The sequence below is a fragment of the Salvelinus fontinalis genome, chromosome 17, assembly GCF_029448725.1.
Source record: "Salvelinus fontinalis isolate EN_2023a chromosome 17, ASM2944872v1, whole genome shotgun sequence".
In the NCBI taxonomy this organism is placed as follows: Eukaryota; Metazoa; Chordata; class Actinopteri; order Salmoniformes; family Salmonidae; genus Salvelinus; species Salvelinus fontinalis.
In genome coordinates, this window is record NC_074681.1 from 29,731,038 (window position 1) to 29,749,003 (window position 17,966).

General features: G+C 41.8%; 1 protein-coding gene across 5 annotated transcripts in view; it reads left to right on the plus strand.

Annotated features, from left to right (window-relative positions):
• Nucleotides 1-17,966, plus strand: part of LOC129814125 (ras GTPase-activating protein nGAP-like) — an 88,048-nt gene that overhangs the window by 47,635 nt on the left and 22,447 nt on the right. For 4 of the 5 annotated variants that reach the window (XM_055866952.1, XM_055866951.1, XM_055866948.1 and 1 more), the window contains exon 4: nucleotides 12,075-12,181. In XM_055866952.1, the coding sequence (XP_055722927.1) occupies nucleotides 12,075-12,181 (107 nt within the window). Of the gene's footprint in view, nucleotides 1-1,441; nucleotides 1,980-12,074; nucleotides 12,182-17,966 lie in introns of those variants that run through there. The other variant, XM_055866953.1, reaches the window with a different exon arrangement.

A 17,966-nucleotide genomic window follows, 5' to 3' on the forward strand; every position in this document is an offset into this window, starting at 1 on the left:
ATCCGGTGCAGGCCTTCCTGAAATCGATATTGTGTTAAAAGATAAGCGCAGGGTTAAAATGAATTGCCTGCCACGTGGTGAAATTAGGCTGTCGCTGTAATTAGAAGTGATGCTTGCTGGTTCCTACCAGAACCCCCTTTATACCAGGTAGCTGCTAGCCTAATCATCTGGGCTCGTATTCATAAAGCATCTCAGAGTAGGAGTGGGGATCTAGGATCAGGTCCATTCATTAGCCTATAATCTAAAAGGCAAAAGTGAGTTTAGATCCTCCTTGTTAGCATGCACAATAGCTGATATAGTAGGCTATGTGTATGCTGTTTCTCCAAGGCGCTCCATTATTTCCAAAAATAAGGGGTTCAGATATCCCAATGTAGCATGCATGCTATTGAACATCATATGTTTTCAATAGATCACAATTAATTTGATGCAACTTGATGCAAACATCCTTGTTTGTGGGCTCCATTGGCCACTCACCACTTCATTGTGCTTGCGATATCTGATATGAAGTGTGGATGGTGATCATCAATAATTCATATTTAGAAGTACTTGGGGGTGTTATTTAACTTAGCCCAGCCCTAAGTTCTTGATTAACTCACAACGCCCAGACCATTGGTGCTACTGCATGATAATGACTATAGAAATCATATTCCCTGAGGATAATTCTGCAGTTTAAGTAACATTCAGTGTTGTCACATGCTGCACAATGGTCAACAATGTAGCAAAATTATGCAGACGAATATGCACTAAACCTCTGAGGTAGAGGACAAGGCACTGCTGCACTGTTCAAATACTGTTACCGGGGATTGCTGATCCACAAATCTGTATTGTGTTCATTGTTGTTTTACCTAGGTGTCTCTCCCAACCACTGCATATTTCTTACCACTGAGTTTTTGGACTAATGAGGGATCGTTCAAAGAACAGCTTTTTAGCAAGTGTCTGGAGTTTTATCTGTGTGGATTGCTGCATAGTAACTTTGTAAATGAACACGAACTCAGTCTTTGTCATCTTTTTGTGTATAAGGAGAAATCTGGCTGGATCTTGCAGTTAGCCCTAAATAGTGGATATTTCTTATTTTCTGATTCACTGTAGCTTGTGGCAAATCTTCCAATTTTGGAAATTGCCATTTCCGACTGACGATGAGGATTGTCTTGTACAGGTGGCTAATATATTTTTTTCCCCTCCCCCACCCTTGTCCCTTACCCCCCCTCCCCCGTCGCTCTCTCTCTCTCCCCTGTCTCTCTCTCCCCCCCCCCACCCTTGCCCCCAGGGTTGTGTCCTACATCAGTCGACTAAGGCAGCAAGTGTTTTTGTAATTAGCCTTTAAGCGTGGCTCTAGATTTGTCCTGTATGTCCTGTGGTTCCAGCAGTGAGGGTGCATTTCAGCTGCAGTAGCAGTCCAGCAGATGCTTCAGTACACAGAGAGAGAGAGGGAGGGAAGGGGGAGGGAGGGAGCGCAACTGAAGAGGGAAGTACTTGCAGTACTGTTCTGTTCTGTTGAGAGGAACGGTGGAGTGCAGTTACAGCAATTGATTGAATAAATGCGGTAAAATCTCTTCCGCTGCTGGCATGCCAAAAAGGAGTCTGATGAAGTGAAGGTTAGAATTGCTGCCAAGAGGAGAGAGTGAGTGTGATAGGGAAAGGAAGAAGACGAGGGAGGTAGATAGCAGAGGGAGACTCCAAGAGAGAAGGGGAGCGAGAGGGGGACCAGGAGAAGTATGGAGCGCTATTTCAGGGAGAAATAGGTGGGATGCCAGACTGCAGGAACAAAACTAGTTCATTAAGAAAACGGAGATCCTGGGATGATCTTGAAAGAAAACTGAGATCATTGGGATGGCTTCATAGTACTGTAGAAGATGAACAGTTAAAAGGGAAATGACTTCACCTCGTTTGCTGATGGTGATGTTCTGTGTTTAGCCAATCGGATGCAGGCTAACCCTGTTCATCTCCTCCTCAGATGATGGGGAACAGCTGTGACCGAGGTACTGACTCACTCCCGTCTTTTTTCTATAGACTCTGTTTGAAATGAAGTTGATTATTCATGCTTAATTCCCATATGCGCAGAGCATCATTGTTAAAAAGCTGTTATGTTCGGTTCTGAAGTCTGTCTGTTTATTTTCATTTAGGGTCTGTACTGTATACATGCAATGCTCCATATGATGGGTTTGCTACTATCTTTCACGAACACTAAACTGAAGATGTGCATAACTTTGATCATCTTTACTTTGCTGTTTGTCAATGTCCATAGTTTTATTAAGTAGTAAGGATGTGCATTAAGTTTGATAGGTGTCTCTCTTCCCCAGCCAGAGAGCGCAGTCTCCTCTGAATCAGAGTAAGTGGAGTTGAGCGTCTGAAATCCCGCCCAGAGGGCGGTGCGCAAGGCGCTCAATGTCCTTTCCTACCGTTAAAACATGCTCCTTGCTCAGAGGGGAAAAAACTCTCAATTCCCTCCATTCATCCTTTTGTTTAAAATCACAATTTAACCGACACCCATCGAGTTGAGACTACATGGACCTACCATTTGATTTGAAGTATTGAAACCAAACCATTTGATTTTAATTAAAATTATTTTAATTAACAACATGAAAATGTTGTAAGAAGTAAGAAGCGGTCATCATTTAAATAGGCTACATATTAATCTGTATATAAACACTAAATAGGTCAGGAGCCAAAACGGGTAGTCTAAGGAGGAACAAATATTTTATTATTTAGGCTATATCATTAGCCTATTATTTCAAGGCTAGAGTCTACAAATAAATTAATTGTGAAGCATTTGCAAGTGTGACACAATAGGCTGTCAGGAACATTAAGCACTCAACATTTAAACAACATTTTGTCTTATTCAATCGTTCATTCACTCACTCACTCTAGAATGTAGAGAAAAACAGGGCAATTCAAGAGGGTGCTATGAAATTAATGTCAATTACAATAACTCTAAACATGCTAAATTCTCAGGGAAAACCATCTAACTTTTTAACAATATATGTTAGAAACATGGGGTTTAGAATATTGTTTTTTTTTTCTCTAATGAATGGACATATTTGTATAAACCTTGAATTAATTAATCATTTTATGGGTGAACACCCTACTTATTAGGCTCAGTGCCTTTTTGAATGAACTTTTAGAAGTTAGGCCAGAGTCTCTGGATTCAGGCTCATGCGATGGTGCCAGCAGTGGAGAATACACTCTGCAGAACCACTGGGGATGCTAAACACCCTTCGGTCCACTCTTGCCAGGTGGGGGAAGGGATACAGAGTTGTCTTTCCACATCCTCGTCTGCATTGCTTCTCACGGCCGTTAGGTACTCCTCTACTTCTTCTTTCTTGTCTATAGAGGGCTCTGCTGCTGCTGAATGAAGTAGAAGCTGAACATGCAAGGTCTTTTGGGCACTTTGTTTTGCTAAGGGGCAGGGATAGGTACTGCTGGTGCTACTGGTATGGCAGATGCACCTGCCAGAGGAGCGTTGATAGCCTCGGTTTCCTTCACAAAGAGGTCTGATCTCTCCAAGAGATTACACACCAGTTCATCCCTTATCACCCACTAACTTTTAAACCTGGGGTCCAGGACAGCGGCTAGACAAGATGTTTATCACTCTAGTACCGCCTGTACCGAGTAGAAACGGTATCTTATAGGGTTTCGACAAAAGCAGCAATGTCTATGGACAGACACAGTAGTCAACAGTTTATTTATTCCAGACACGGCAGGGAGAATCATGCCCAGGGTCGCCAACTCTTTCTGAGGTCAGTTAGTGGTGTCAGAACCTCGGCCAGGACCTGTAGGTGATGCACTTCGTTTAAGGTGAGTTTTGTATCGTCGAAGGTAGACTTCAGTTTGTTTTGCCACAAGGGGTGTCTTTTGAACATCTTCAACACAGATTCAATCATACGTAATTGGCTGTTCCATCTTGTCATGCAGACTGATGTGGGACGCACTCCTAATCTGTCCCTTTCCTCTGTATTCAATGTACACTTCCTAATGCTTTTCACAAGTTTCCCCACTTTCTGGATCTGTCCACTAACCCCATCATATATGTTAAAGGAATCCTTCATTGCGAGCTGAAGCATGTGAATTAGGCACTGTAAATGGAGATTTGACTTTGAAGTAGTGGTTTACCATGTCCACGTTGTTGGCTATATGGTCAGTTTGGAACTGAGAGCCCAGGTGGCGCGCCCTCTTCCGTGTCGGATGCCTCATCTTCCTCCTGTCCATCATCATTGATCTCCTCAAAACCAGGTAAGTTGAAGGCCTTGACCATGTTGCTTGCGCTGTCAGTCACCACTTGCTGGATGTTCACCTGTCGCTGCACGTTCCAGTTCCTCAGGACACTTTCATATTTCTGGTAAATGGCTTTTGATGTGTGGTGTCCTTGAGCTGTGAGCACATACAACAACACCGTGTGGCATTTATATTTTCCTTCAATGAAACTGCCGACAATCCCCAGTAAACTGTCCCCTTCTGCTAATACAAATGTCCGTTGACACAACGAAACCATCACCTAGTTGCAATAGGTCTCTCAGCTTGGCTTCCATTTCTTTGAGGGCATGAGACATGAGGGTGTCTCGGACCGTACTATGTACTATGCAAGGCAGTGTGTAGCCTGGTTGTGCTGCACTTGAAAGTACCACATCCTATCCCGTTCTCCCTTTTTGTTACGGGCCCATAGTCCAAGTGAACAATTTCAAAGAAAACCTCATTGAATTACTTATTTTTCTCCTGCGACACTGCTGGGACTTTACGGGCAGAAAAGTAATCTTGGAATGTGTCTTTCTCCTGCAAAGTGCGTTGCTGTTGCGTCTCATTTTCTATAAATACAAATGAAAGCTTAATTAGCCTAATGATAGCCTACCTTAAATTGGCACCACAATAAGCCTAGACGCACAAAGTAACGGATATACGCCTAATTAGACATGTAGCCTACATTTTTATATACTCCTCAATCAGCGTGATAATACATTTCAATTACTTTAATTGTCATGTGAATTCATTTTTATTGTCATATGGAAAACATGAATTAGAGCTGGGTGACATGGCCTAAAAATCTGCTTTTTAAAAACATTTTAATGTATCGGAATTTCACTGTATATCAATTATTTTTTGTTTTACAAATCTCAAAATAAACGTTTTACAATTTAAATGTCAAATACACTGCATTTCAAACAGTCAATAATAATGTAATGAATTCAGGGTGTGTGAAATTAGGCTAAATATAAGCCTCACTCATAATGTTATTATTTTTTGCAATAATCACTGACCTGGCTTTCAAGTCCGTCTATGAAAATGCAATTTTTGTTAAATGTTACCAGAACCATGCATAATGCACATTCACTAATAATGACATACTTTTTGTAGCAGGCGTTATAGAAAATTAACACAGGTCTCATAAACAATTCCTCAAGCACAAGCCCACATGCTAGTGAGTAGCCAGCCAGCAAATCTTAATATTTCAAGTTTAGCCAACTTGGATCTATTTGCTAGCTAACAAGGCAGAACAGTTGAATTGATATGAACACTCCCTCCTGTCCGTCTCCAACTCCATTTCTCAAAATAAGAATGATTTGCTAATTCCTTATATAATTGTGTTTTTATGCCTATTGTACATTTATAAACAGACTAGACAGCTTGTATAGGTCTTTGACTTAAATGCTGCTAGCGGTACATATTACTTCAATGCCACGCGCAACGAGCTGAGCATTCATTTTCCAGAATCAATGTTCATTGATACTCCTGTTTTAGTAGTGTCTTCTCTGCACACAATTTGAGGAGTTGAGACATAAAAAGGGTATCGTTAGAAAGGTTAACTTCAACTCTTTTACAGTAAAATAATGTTTCAATTTCCTTATGACCGATTCTGTTGGACCAAACCTCAAATGCAATTGAAAACATGTAAACAAGCAGACATAAACTCTCATAAGAAAAAAGATTTTTGCATTTGGAATATGCAAAAACATTCATTCAAATGAATTTGATATATAGCCTAGCCGTAACATGAATTATGATAGCCTTTTCAATTATTCCAATATTAATGATTAACAAGGCTAGATCATGAAACAAAACATGTATTTTTTCTATAGGTAGGCCTAAAGGTTTTTAGGCAAAATAACTCTACCAAAATGGAAAGCTCATTGAAAGAGGTAATATGTCAGACCTATTGGGCCAAAATCAATGATAGCCTATTGTATAGATAATACAACGAAAATGAACTAAACTTTTAAGTGTAAGGGCTGTCTCTCTCCTCATCCTCGGACGAGGAGAGGAGAGAAGGATCATCAGACCAAAATGCAGCTTTCGGGAAATAAGCCATCTTTTTATTTACAACGACGATGGCAACACGAAAAACAAAACACTTTCAAATATACAAAACAAGAAAACGACGTTGACGAAACCTGAACATAAACTTACATAACTAAACGTAAACTCACGGACAGGAAACAGACGACATCAAAATAAACGAACAGCCAAACAGTCCCGTATGGTACATACATTCGACGACACAGGAGACAATCACCCACAAACAAACAGTGAGAACACCCTACCTAAATATGACTCCTAATTAGAGGAGAACGCAAAACACCTGCCTCTAATTAAGAGCCATACCAGGCAACCAAAACCAACATAGAAACAGATAACATAGACTGCCCACCCAAAACACATGCCCTGACCTAAACACATACAAAAACAACATAAAACAGGTCAGGACCGTTACATTAAGAGGCTGGAACCTCGTTCCTTTCTGTTGGCATGTGTACGTAGTACATTTGCATGGGTGTTTTATCAGTTTATTTATGAAAATATTTCGCTAACTCCTTGACTGTAGATAAAGCAAAGGGCTATAGCAGCACACAAGTACAGTACCAGTCAAAAGTTTGGACACCTACTCATATTTTTACTATTTTCTATATTGTAGAATCATAGTGAAGACATCAAAACTATGAAATGACACACATGGAATCATGTAGTAACCAAAAAAGTGGCATTCTCTCAACCAGCTTCATGATGTAGTCACCTGGAATGGATTTCATTTAACTGGTGTGGCTTGTTAAAAGTAAATTTCTGGAACTTCTTTCCTTCTTAATGTGTTTGATCCAATCAGTTGTGTTGTGGCAAGATAGGGGTGATATACAGAAGATAGACCTATTTGGTAAAAGACCAAGTCCATATTATGGCAAGAACCGCTCAAATAAGCAAAGAGAAACGACAGTCCATCATTACTCATGAAGGTCAGTCAATCCTGAAAATGTCAAGAACTTTAAAAGTTTCTTCAAGTGCAGTCGCAAAAACCATCAAGCGCAATGATGAAACTGGCTCTCATGAGGACCGCCACGGGAAAGGAAGACCCAGAGTTACCGCTGGTGCAGAGGAATGATTCATTAAAGTTACCAGCCTCATAAATTGCAGCCCAAATAAATGTTTCACAGAGTTCAAGTAACAGACACATCTCAACATCAACTGTTCAGAGGAGACTTTGTGAATCAGGTCTTCATGGTCAAATTGCTGCAAAGAAACCACTAGTAAAGGACGCCAATAAGAAGAAAATACTTGCTTGGGCAAAGAAACACGAGCAATGTACATTAGACCTGTGGAAATCTGTCCTTTGGTCTAATGAGTCCAAATTTTAGATTTTTGGTTCCAACCGCAATGTCTTTATTAGATGCAGAGTAGGTGAATGGAGTATCTCCTCATGTGTGGTTCCTACAGTGAAGCATGGAGGAGGAGGAGGTGTGATGGTGCTTTGCTGGTGACACTGTCAGTGATTTATTTAGAATTCAAGGTACACTTAACCAGCATGGCTACCACAGCATTTTGTAGCGATACGCCATCCCATCGTGTTTGCGCTTAGTCCCACTATCATTTGTTTTTCAAGAGGACAATGACCCAAAACACACCTCCCAGGCTGTGTAAGGGCAATTTGACCAATAATAACAGTGATGGAGTGCTGCATCAGAGTACCTGGCCTCCACAATCACCTGACCTCAACCCAATTGAGATGGTTTGGGATGAGTTGGAACACAGAGTAAAGGAAAAGCAGCCAACAAGTGCTCAGCATATGTGGGAACTCCTTCAAGACTGTTGGAAAAGCATTCCAGGTGAAGCTGGACGACAGAATGCCAAGAGTGTGCAAAGCTGTCATCAAGGCTACTTTGAAGAATCTCAAAGATGATAAAATATATTTTGATTTGCTTAGCACTGTTTTGGTTACTATATGATTCCATATGTGTTATTTCATAGTTTTGATGTCTTCACTATTATTGTACAATGTAGAAAATAAAGAAAATCCCTTGAATGAGTAGGTGTGTCCAAACTTTTGACTAGTACTGTAGCTTACAAATAAATGCATGCTATGCATGCTAGGCTCTGAATTATGATGCATGCAATGTTTATAAGACCAACCGGGCTACTGCCAGGGGTGCCAAGAGGACAGTATCTGAGGAAGAACTTGATATAGTCTTTTGCAAAGTAGCCTTTTTAATAGCTGACTGCTGCAAGCAGTGTCTCACAACCTGTCTGAAATGCGGGATTGGTCACCGTATGTGGTGTTGCTCTAGCCTAGACGTTCTCAGTTCATTATCTTGTCCGGTATAACTTGTTTTCTTTACAAGGCATTAAATGGTTCTGGCTTCTTCTTTCACAGCACAGGCTGCATTCATGTCGCACAGGGCTTATCCTCAAGGGGCTAAATTTAGCTTCCAATCAATAGCTCCCTGGATATCGGCCAGCGATCTCAATGTGACGGAGAGTTTGGGACATCTGTATTTGGGATACGTGTCTTTCTTTGCTCTGTGAAGCATTGGTAAGGCAGACGGTAGTCTGGTATACAGCTGCAGCAGCAGCAGACCTGGCTGTGGAAGTCTAGGAATATGTTCTAAAAGGCCATGTTTTCCCTATATATTGCATTGCTTTTGACCAGGACATTGGTCAAAAGTAGTGCACTATATAAGTTGGGTAGGAAACTACACTTTACAAAAATATAGATTAGGACCTAATGAATTTATTTCAATTGACCGATTTCCTCATATGAATTGAAACAGTATTAATCAATGAATTTGTTGCGTTTATATTTTTGTTCAAATATAGATTCAGCCATGGGTCTAATTTTTGGCGAAACGGATGGTCGGGGGGCCGGAACATAATTATAATTTGGACACTGCAAATTGACCACAACTAAGCGCAAAAAGAGATTTGTATTTGAAAATATAAATTTCATACATTGGTTACACATACCGTGTCTATATAGAGTCTACACCTCCCTTGAACTGTTACAAAGTGGGATTGAAATAGATTTTATTTGTCATTTTTTCATTGATCTAGACAAAATACTCCCTAATGTCAGTGAAAATAAAACTCGAGAAATGTTTACAAATTGAATAACTAAAATAGTCGTTGAATAAGTAGTCACCCCCTTTGTTAGGCAAGCCTAAATTAGTTCTGAAGTAAAATGTGTCTTAACAAATCACTTAAGATATTTGGACTAAATAATAGGGGTTGACATGATTTTTGAATGACTATTCCTTCCTTCTGACCCCCATACATACAGTACATCTGTAAGGTCCCTCAGTCAAGTATTGAATTCCAAGCACAGATTCAACAACAAAGACCAGCGAGCTTTTCAAAAGTTTATAAAGAAAGGCAGTTGTAGGTAGATGGGTAACAGTAGCAAATCAGGCATTGAATATATCTTTATCTTTATATCTTTTTGGTCAAGCTAATAATTATGCCGTGGATGATGTATTAAACCACCCAGACACATCGAAGATTCTGAACTGAGCTGCAGGACAGGAAGGAAACTGCTTAGGGATGTCACCATGAGGCCATTGGTGATGGTAAAACAGCTATAGAGTTCAATGGCTGTGATGGGAGAAAACTGAGTAAGGATCAACAACATTTTAGTGACTCCACAATAATGACCAAAATGACAGAGTGAAAAGAATACAAATATACAGAACTAAAATATTCAGAAACATGCATATGTATACAACAAGGCACTAAAGTAATACTGCAAAAAAACACTGCAAAGAAATACACTTTTTGGACTAAGTGCAAAGTGTTATGTTTGGGGCACACGCATCACTGAGTAACTGCCTCTTTATTTTCAAGTATGGTGGTGGCTGCATCATGGTATTGGTATGCTTGACATCGGCAAAGACTGGGGAGTTTTTCAGGATAAAAAGAAACAGGATTGAGCTAAGCACAAGCAAAATCCTACAGGAAAACCTGCTTTACACCAGACACTGGGTGAGGAATTCACCTTTCAGAAGGACAATAACCTACAACACCAAGTACAAGCTACACTGTAGTTGCTTACCAAGAAGATGGGGATTGTTCCTGAGTGAACTGGGGAGTTTGACTTACAGGTTTGACTTAAATCTGCTTGAAAATCTATGGCAAGACTTGAAAATTGCTGTCTAGCCATGATCCCCAACACCTTGACAGAGCTTTAAGAATTTTGAAAAGAATGGGCAAATATTGCACAATACAGGTGTGCAAAGCTCTTAGAGACTTACCCAAAAAGACAACAGCTGTAATCGCTGCCAAAGGTGTTTCTAACATTTATTGACTCAGGGGGTTGAATACTCATCTAATCAAGGTATATTGTGTAGATCATTGACCAAAAATGACAAGTATATAGTGCATTCGGAAAGAATTCAGACCCCTTGACTTTGCCCCAAAAATGTACTTTAAAAACCTTATTCTAAAATGGATGAAATTGTTTGGATTACATCGTTTTTCCCCCCTCATCAATCTACACACAATACCCCATAACGGCAAAGCAAAAACAAGTTTTAGAAAATGTTGCCAAAATAATAAATAAAATATCACATTTACATAAGTATTCAGACCCTTTACTCAGTACTTTGTTGAAGCACCTTTGGCAGCGATTACAGCCTCGTGTGTTCTTGGGTATGACACTACAAGCTTGTCACACCTGTATATGGGGAGTTTCTCCAATTCTACTCTGTAAATCATCTCATGCTCTGTCTGTTTGGATGGGGAGCATCGCTGCGCCGCTGTTTTCAGGTCTCTCCAGAGATGTTCGATCGGGTTCAAGTTCGGGCTCTGGCTGGGCCACTCATGGACATTCAGAGACTTGTCCCGAAGCCACTCCTGCGTTGTCTTGGCTCTGTGCTTAGGGTCGTTGTCTTGTTAGAAGGTGAACCTTCGCCCCAGTCTTAGGTCCTGAATTCCTGGTGACTTTTGTATTTTTTGGCCCATGGGCAGCCTGTTTCTGACTCCTGATATAGGTATTAAGGTGCAATTTGGGACATAGCCAGGGACTCAGGGATGAGAAATTGTGGTGTTTTTCAGTTGAGGGCGGCTCTGCTTCAGGAGGCTAGGCTGAACTGACACTCCGGTGCCCAGGCTTACTGGGCCCTAGCAGCTGGCAGCTGGAGTCCCATGATAATGGCCCTGCCCTGCCACTGTAAACTGAGACCACCGGAGGGAAAATTAAATGTGGGTTGAGTCCATCCTCATCCTTGACACACATAGCCATAACCTTACTGAGCTTACTGGAAGATACAGAATAGTTTGTCAGAACAGACCGAAAATAAAATCTTCTACAGAGAAATAGATTAATATTGTCATGTTTTTATTTTATCATCCAGAATGTTCACAGAGGATTACAGGGAAGCAAATAACACTGTGACCTTATAGCAGGAACCTCAATGTCAATGAATTACAGACCCCTCTGAATAGCATTCTGAGATTTATTTAAACATTTTTACTTGAGTTAGTGCATTAATTCAGTGCTATAGCTTGTCTTTTGGGGGACCACAACACAGACTCGTGGCAGCCTGTGGCCTGAGGTAATTGCTTGCTCGATACAGCCCACCTGTCTCTTCCTTGGTAATCTAGATATCGTCAACAGCTTGTACACCCATCACTCTGGCTCCCTCTCCCGAATGTGGCAGAATCTGTGTTCATATAACTCAACCTCCCCCAGTCCAAGGCAGCTAGCTAGATTGATTGAGTAGTATTGAGTTAGTGGAGTAAAGTGCAGACTCACTCCTCTTGTCTGTCCTGTCTAATCGCTCTATCTTACTCCTGCTCACTCTCGTTCTCTCTCTGTCTGTTGTCCACAGAAGTGTCTGCTGAGAGGTCCCCCAGGAGGCGGAGTATCTCAGGCCTGGGGAATTCAGAGAAGAACATATCCCTGGACGTACCCAACTCATCTCCCTTCAAAGTACCGGTGAGTGCTATTGTTATGATTAGAAAATGTTTATTGTCCAATATACACGGATGTCCAACGAAAACTTTTCTTTTGCTTTATAACAAACCGCTCAGAAAAAAACGAACACATTAGACATTTTAAGCCTCTTTGTACAGTTTGACTTACAATAACTGTTATGTTGGAAGCAATTAGGAAGCCATTAATATTTGTTGCCGTTTTGTATTATTTAGCTATTTTATATTATTTTGACATCTAGAAGTCTTTCCCTTATTTGAAGCATATGGGCAGACTGCAAACCCAACCCTCTCTGTACTTGATTAGACTTTATTTCAGTTAAAACTCCCCAAAGCCCCATTGATGGCCATGGACTTTCAGCAGCTCAGTCAGTGGTAAAACTCTCCGCTATAAACATGGTCTTCCTATTCCATCCTAGGACATGGATAATACCAATCTAGTTGTTTTTTCTTTGCACCGGCAGGACAGAACGTCAAAGTCCGGTAAGATCAGGGGTGGTGGTGTGTGTCTCTTTATTAACAACATCTGGTGCGCGATCTCCAATATTAAGGTTCTGCTATTCTGAGTTAGAGTACCTCATGGTAAGCTGTAGACCATACTATTTACCAAGAGTTTTCATCTGTAATTTAAAATAGCTGTCTATTTACCATCACAATCCGATGTTGACATTAAGACCGCACTCAACGAGTTGTATAAGGCCATAAGCAAACAAGAAAATGCTCATCCAGAGGCGGTGCTCCTAGTGGCCTGGGACTTTAATGCAGGAAAACTGAAATCTGTTTTATTTCATTTCCACCAGCATATGTCACCTGTGCAACTAGAGGGATAACAACTCTAGATCACCTTTACTCCAAACACAGAGACATGTACAAAGCTCTCCCCCACCCTTATTTGGGAAATTGGACCTTAACTCTATCCTCCTGTTTACAAGCAAAAACACAAACAGGAAGTACCAGTGACGCTCTCAATACGGAAGTGGTCCGATGAAGTGGATGCTAAGCTACAGGACTGTTTCACTAGCACATATTGGAATATGTTTCGGGATTCATCTGATGCCATTGAGGAGTTTACCACATCAGTCACCGGCTTCATTAATAAGTACATCGATGACGTTGTCCCCACAGTGACCATACGTACATATCCTAACCAGAAGCCATGGATTATAGGCAACAGTCGCACTGAGCTAAAGTCTAGAGCTGCCACTTTCAAGGAGCAGGACACTAATCCGGATGCTTACAAGTAATCCCGCTACGTCCTCCAACGAACCATCAAATAGGCAAAGTGTCAATACAGTACTAAGTTCGAATCCTACTACACCCGCGCTGACGCTCGTTGGATGTGGCAGGGCTTGCAAACCATCCCGGATTACAAAGGGAAACCAAGCAGAGAGCTGCCCAGTGGCGGAAGTCTACCAGCCGAGCGAAATGTCTTCTATGCTCGCTTCGAGGCAAGCAACACTGAACTATGCGTGAGAGTACCAGCTGTTCCAAACAACTGTATGATCACGCTCTCCGTAGCTGATGTAAGATCTTTAAATAGGCTAACATTCACAAGGCCAGACTAATTACCAGGACGTGTACTCAGAGCATGCGCTAACTAGCTGGCAAGTGTCTTCACTGAAATTTTCATCCTCTCTCTGACCCAGTCTGTAATACCTACATGTTTCAAGCAAACCACCATAGTCCCTGTGCCCAAGAACGCAAGGTAACCTGTCTAAACGACTACCGCCCCGTAGCACTCACATCTGTAGCCATGAAATGCTTTAAAAGGCTGGTCATGGCTCACAACACCATCATCCCAGAAACCCTGGACCCACTTCAATTAACATAGCACCCCAACAGCACTCCACACTGCCCTTTCCCACCTGGACAAAAGGGACACCTATGTGAGAATGCCGTTCATTGACTACAGCTCAGCGTCCAACACCATAGTTCCCTCCAAACTCATCACTAAACTCAGGACCCTGGGACTGAACACCTCCCTCTGCAGCTGGATCCTGGTCTTCCTGACGTGCCGCCCCCAGGTGGTGAAGTTCGAAACTACACATCCGCCACGCTGACCTTCAACACGGGGGGCTCCTCGGGTGCGTGCTCAGTCCCCTTCTGTACTCCATGTTCACCTACTACTGCGTGGCCACGCACGACTCCAACACCATCATTAAGTTTGCTCACCGATGCCGATGAGACGGTCTATAGGGAAGAGGTCGAAGACCTGGCAGTGTGGTGCCAGGACTACAACCTCTATCTCAACATGGGCAATACAAAGGAGCTTGTTGTGGACTACAGGAAATGGAGGGCGAACATGTCCCCATTCACATCAACGGGACTGTAGGGGAGCAGGTCGAGAGCTTAAAGTTCCTTGGTGTCCACACCACTAAGGACCTATAATGGTCCAAACACAGTCGTGAAGAAGGTACGACAATGCCTCTTGCCCTTCAAAAGGCTGAAAATAATTGACATGGGTCCTCAGATCCTCAAAAGGCTCTACAGCTGCACCATTGAGACCATCTTCACTGGCTGCATCACGGTTTGGTATGGCAACTGCTCGGCATCTGACTGCAAGGCGCTACAGAGGGTAGTGCGTACGGCCCAGTACATTACTTGGGTCAAACTCCCTGCCACTCAGGACCTCTATACCAGGCACTGTCAGAGGAAGACCCTAACAATTGTCAGACTCCAGCCGCCCAAGTCATAGAATGTTCTCTCTGCTACTGTACATTAAGCAGTACGGGAGTGCCAAGTCTGACCAAAAGGCACCCGGACAGCTTCTACCCCCAAGCCATAAGACTGCTGAACAGTTAATCAAATGGCTTCCCGGACAATTTACATTGACCCGCTCTATTATTTATTTAATATATTTATCTTAATTGTTTTGCTCTGACTCCCTTGCACTGGCTCTACAGTATGCACACTCACTAGACTCTACCTGTCACATGGAATGACGCTGGAGAGACGAAGCAGGTACGGGAAGTAAAACATTTAATAAACAACGGAAATGGAACGAGACAGGAACAGCATCAGCAAACGAGTAACATAAACAAAAAACAATGCAGAAGCGGGGAACAGAGCTGGGGAACTGACAAATATAGGCGAGGTGATGAGTGAGTCCAGGTGTCAACCGAGGCAACGAAACCTCTCGAGCCAGCCAGGGTTTGGATGCCTGACGGGCTGGTTTAGGCACCCCCCCGGTTCCATCGGCAGCGGAATCCACCCCGACGTCACCAACAAAAACAAAAACAAAAAAAACTCCTGGACCGGCTGGGCAAACAAAAACTGACTATCTGGCTGAGGCCCGACGTGGGATGGGCGCCATCCGGGGCAAGGAAACCTCTCAAATCAGCTAGGGCGTGGAAGCCCAACGAGCTGGCTAGGCACCCCCGGTTCTATCGGTGGCGATCCAGAGCCGATGCCATCATACCAACCGGAACGCCAGTACTCCCCGACGCTTCGTGTGATGGCTTCTGCATTCTGTCACACGGATGGACGCCGAAGAGACGAAGCAGGTACGGGAAGTAAAACATTTAATAAACAACGGACATGCAACGAGACAGGAACAGCGTCAGCAAACGAGTAACACAAACAAAAAACAATGCAGAAGCGGGTAACAGAGCTGGGGAACTGACAAATATAGGGGAAGTAATAACAGATGATGAGTGAGTCCAATATCGCTGATGCGTGTGACGAGGGAAGGCAGGTGTTGCTTAATGGATGATAGGCGTGCGTGATGCAGGGCAGCCTGGCGCCCTCAAGCGCCAGGGGGGGGAAGAGCGGGAGCAGACGTGACACTACCTACACACTCACACATACTACATACACTCACACACACACATGCATATTGACGCCACACTCACACAGATTCTTTCACACTTCACATATGCTTCTGCTGCCCTGTTTATTTTACTGTATATCCTAGTCAATTTTACCCACATGTAAATGCTGTATTACGGCAATTACCTCATACCCCTTCACATTGACTCAGTACTGGTACTCCTTGTATATAGCCTCGTTATTTTTTTGTGTTACTATTTCTTTTTTTATTTATCAATTATATATTTTTTTATTAATTTTTAACTCTTCACTGTTGGGAATGGGCTCGTAAGTAAGCATTTCACTGTAAAGTTGTATTCAGCGCATGAGACCAATAAAATTTGATTTGATTTGAAACCACTCAAGGATTTCACCATGAGGCCGTGATCGGAGAAACTGAGGATGGATCAACAACATTGTAGTTAATCCACAATACTAACCTAAATGAAAGAGTGAAAAGAATAAAGGCGGTACAGAATAAAAATATTTGAGAACGTGCATCCCATTTCCAATAAGACACTAAAGTAAAACTGTAAACATTTAGAAAATTAACTTTATGTCCTGAATACAAAGCGTTATGTTTGAGGCAAATCCAACACAACAAAAATAATGATGTGCAAATATTGTACAACCTAGGTGTGGAAAGCTCGCTGCCAAAGGTGACTCTCTAACATCTATTGACTTAGGGTTTGAATACTTACGTAATCCAGATAAATTGGTGTTTTATTTTTCATATCTTTTGTAGATCGTTGACAAAAAATAACAATTAAATACATTTTAATCCCACTTTGTAGTCAAGGAACGCGAATCCTTTCTGAATGCACTGTAATGCAGTAATTTAGACCCTGCACTATGCATGGAATAGGGTGCTTCAACCTTGTTATTGAAAGGGAAAAGGGGATACTTGGTCAGTTGCACAACTGAATGCATTCAACCGAAATGTGTCTTCCGCATTTAACCCAACCCTTCTGAATCGGAGAGGTGCGAAGGGCTGCCTTAATCGACATCCACGTCATCGGTGCCCAGGGAGCTGTTGTTGTTGGGGGTTAACTGCTTTGCTCAAGGGCAGAGCATCCAATTTTTCCACCTTACCGGATTGGGGATTAGTTTACTGGCCCAACGCTCTTAACCGCTAGACTACCTGCCGCCCTCTCTGTTATACCACCACATAGAGGTCCATTCTGATTCATATCATTCTGGTCTCCTCCTCAAAGTGAAGCAGTACTTGTCATTATTGTGTTGGCCTAAGACGGAGGGATTATCCATAAAATTACACATAGAACTCATTTAATAGGAGCTCTGTGGGTTTATCTAGCTAAATCTTACCTTACCATAGCTTCTCGCATAATGCATCAGCATTTTTCACATTCTCAGACGTGAACTTGAAGTCTAGAACCAACTCTGTGCAGTTGTTGTGAAGTAAATATGGAAGTGTGTTATGGGAGATATATATATGAAAACTTTTGCTTGCTAATCAGAGACTGTGGGAGTGTGCCTCAAAGGACTGCGAAAACTCAGAGACATGCTTTTGGTGATATTTATAGCCAAAAGAATTGGGCCATGCATCACCGTTACTCATATTTCTGGCCTGTTATAGGGCTTCTTGTTATACTTTTAGAAGATTTTGTTAAGGATAGATGAAGAACAACTTCTACATTTGAAGAAAAACTTCTACTTTTAAAAAGGTCTCTGATAGCTTACATTTTTTTCAATGTACTGTAGCCTCGTTATTGTTATTTTGTGATACTTTAGTTTATTTAGTATATCTTTTCTGAACTCTATTTTTCTTAAAACGGCATTGTTGGTTAAGAGTTTGAAAGTAAGCATTTCACGGAAAGGTCTGCAGCTGTTTTATTCGGTGCATGTGACAAATACATTTTGATTTGATTAATATAAGGAATTAAAAATTATTTTTTACATTTGATACTTAAGTATATTTAAAACCAAATACTTTTAGACTTTTGGTCAAGTAGTATTTTACT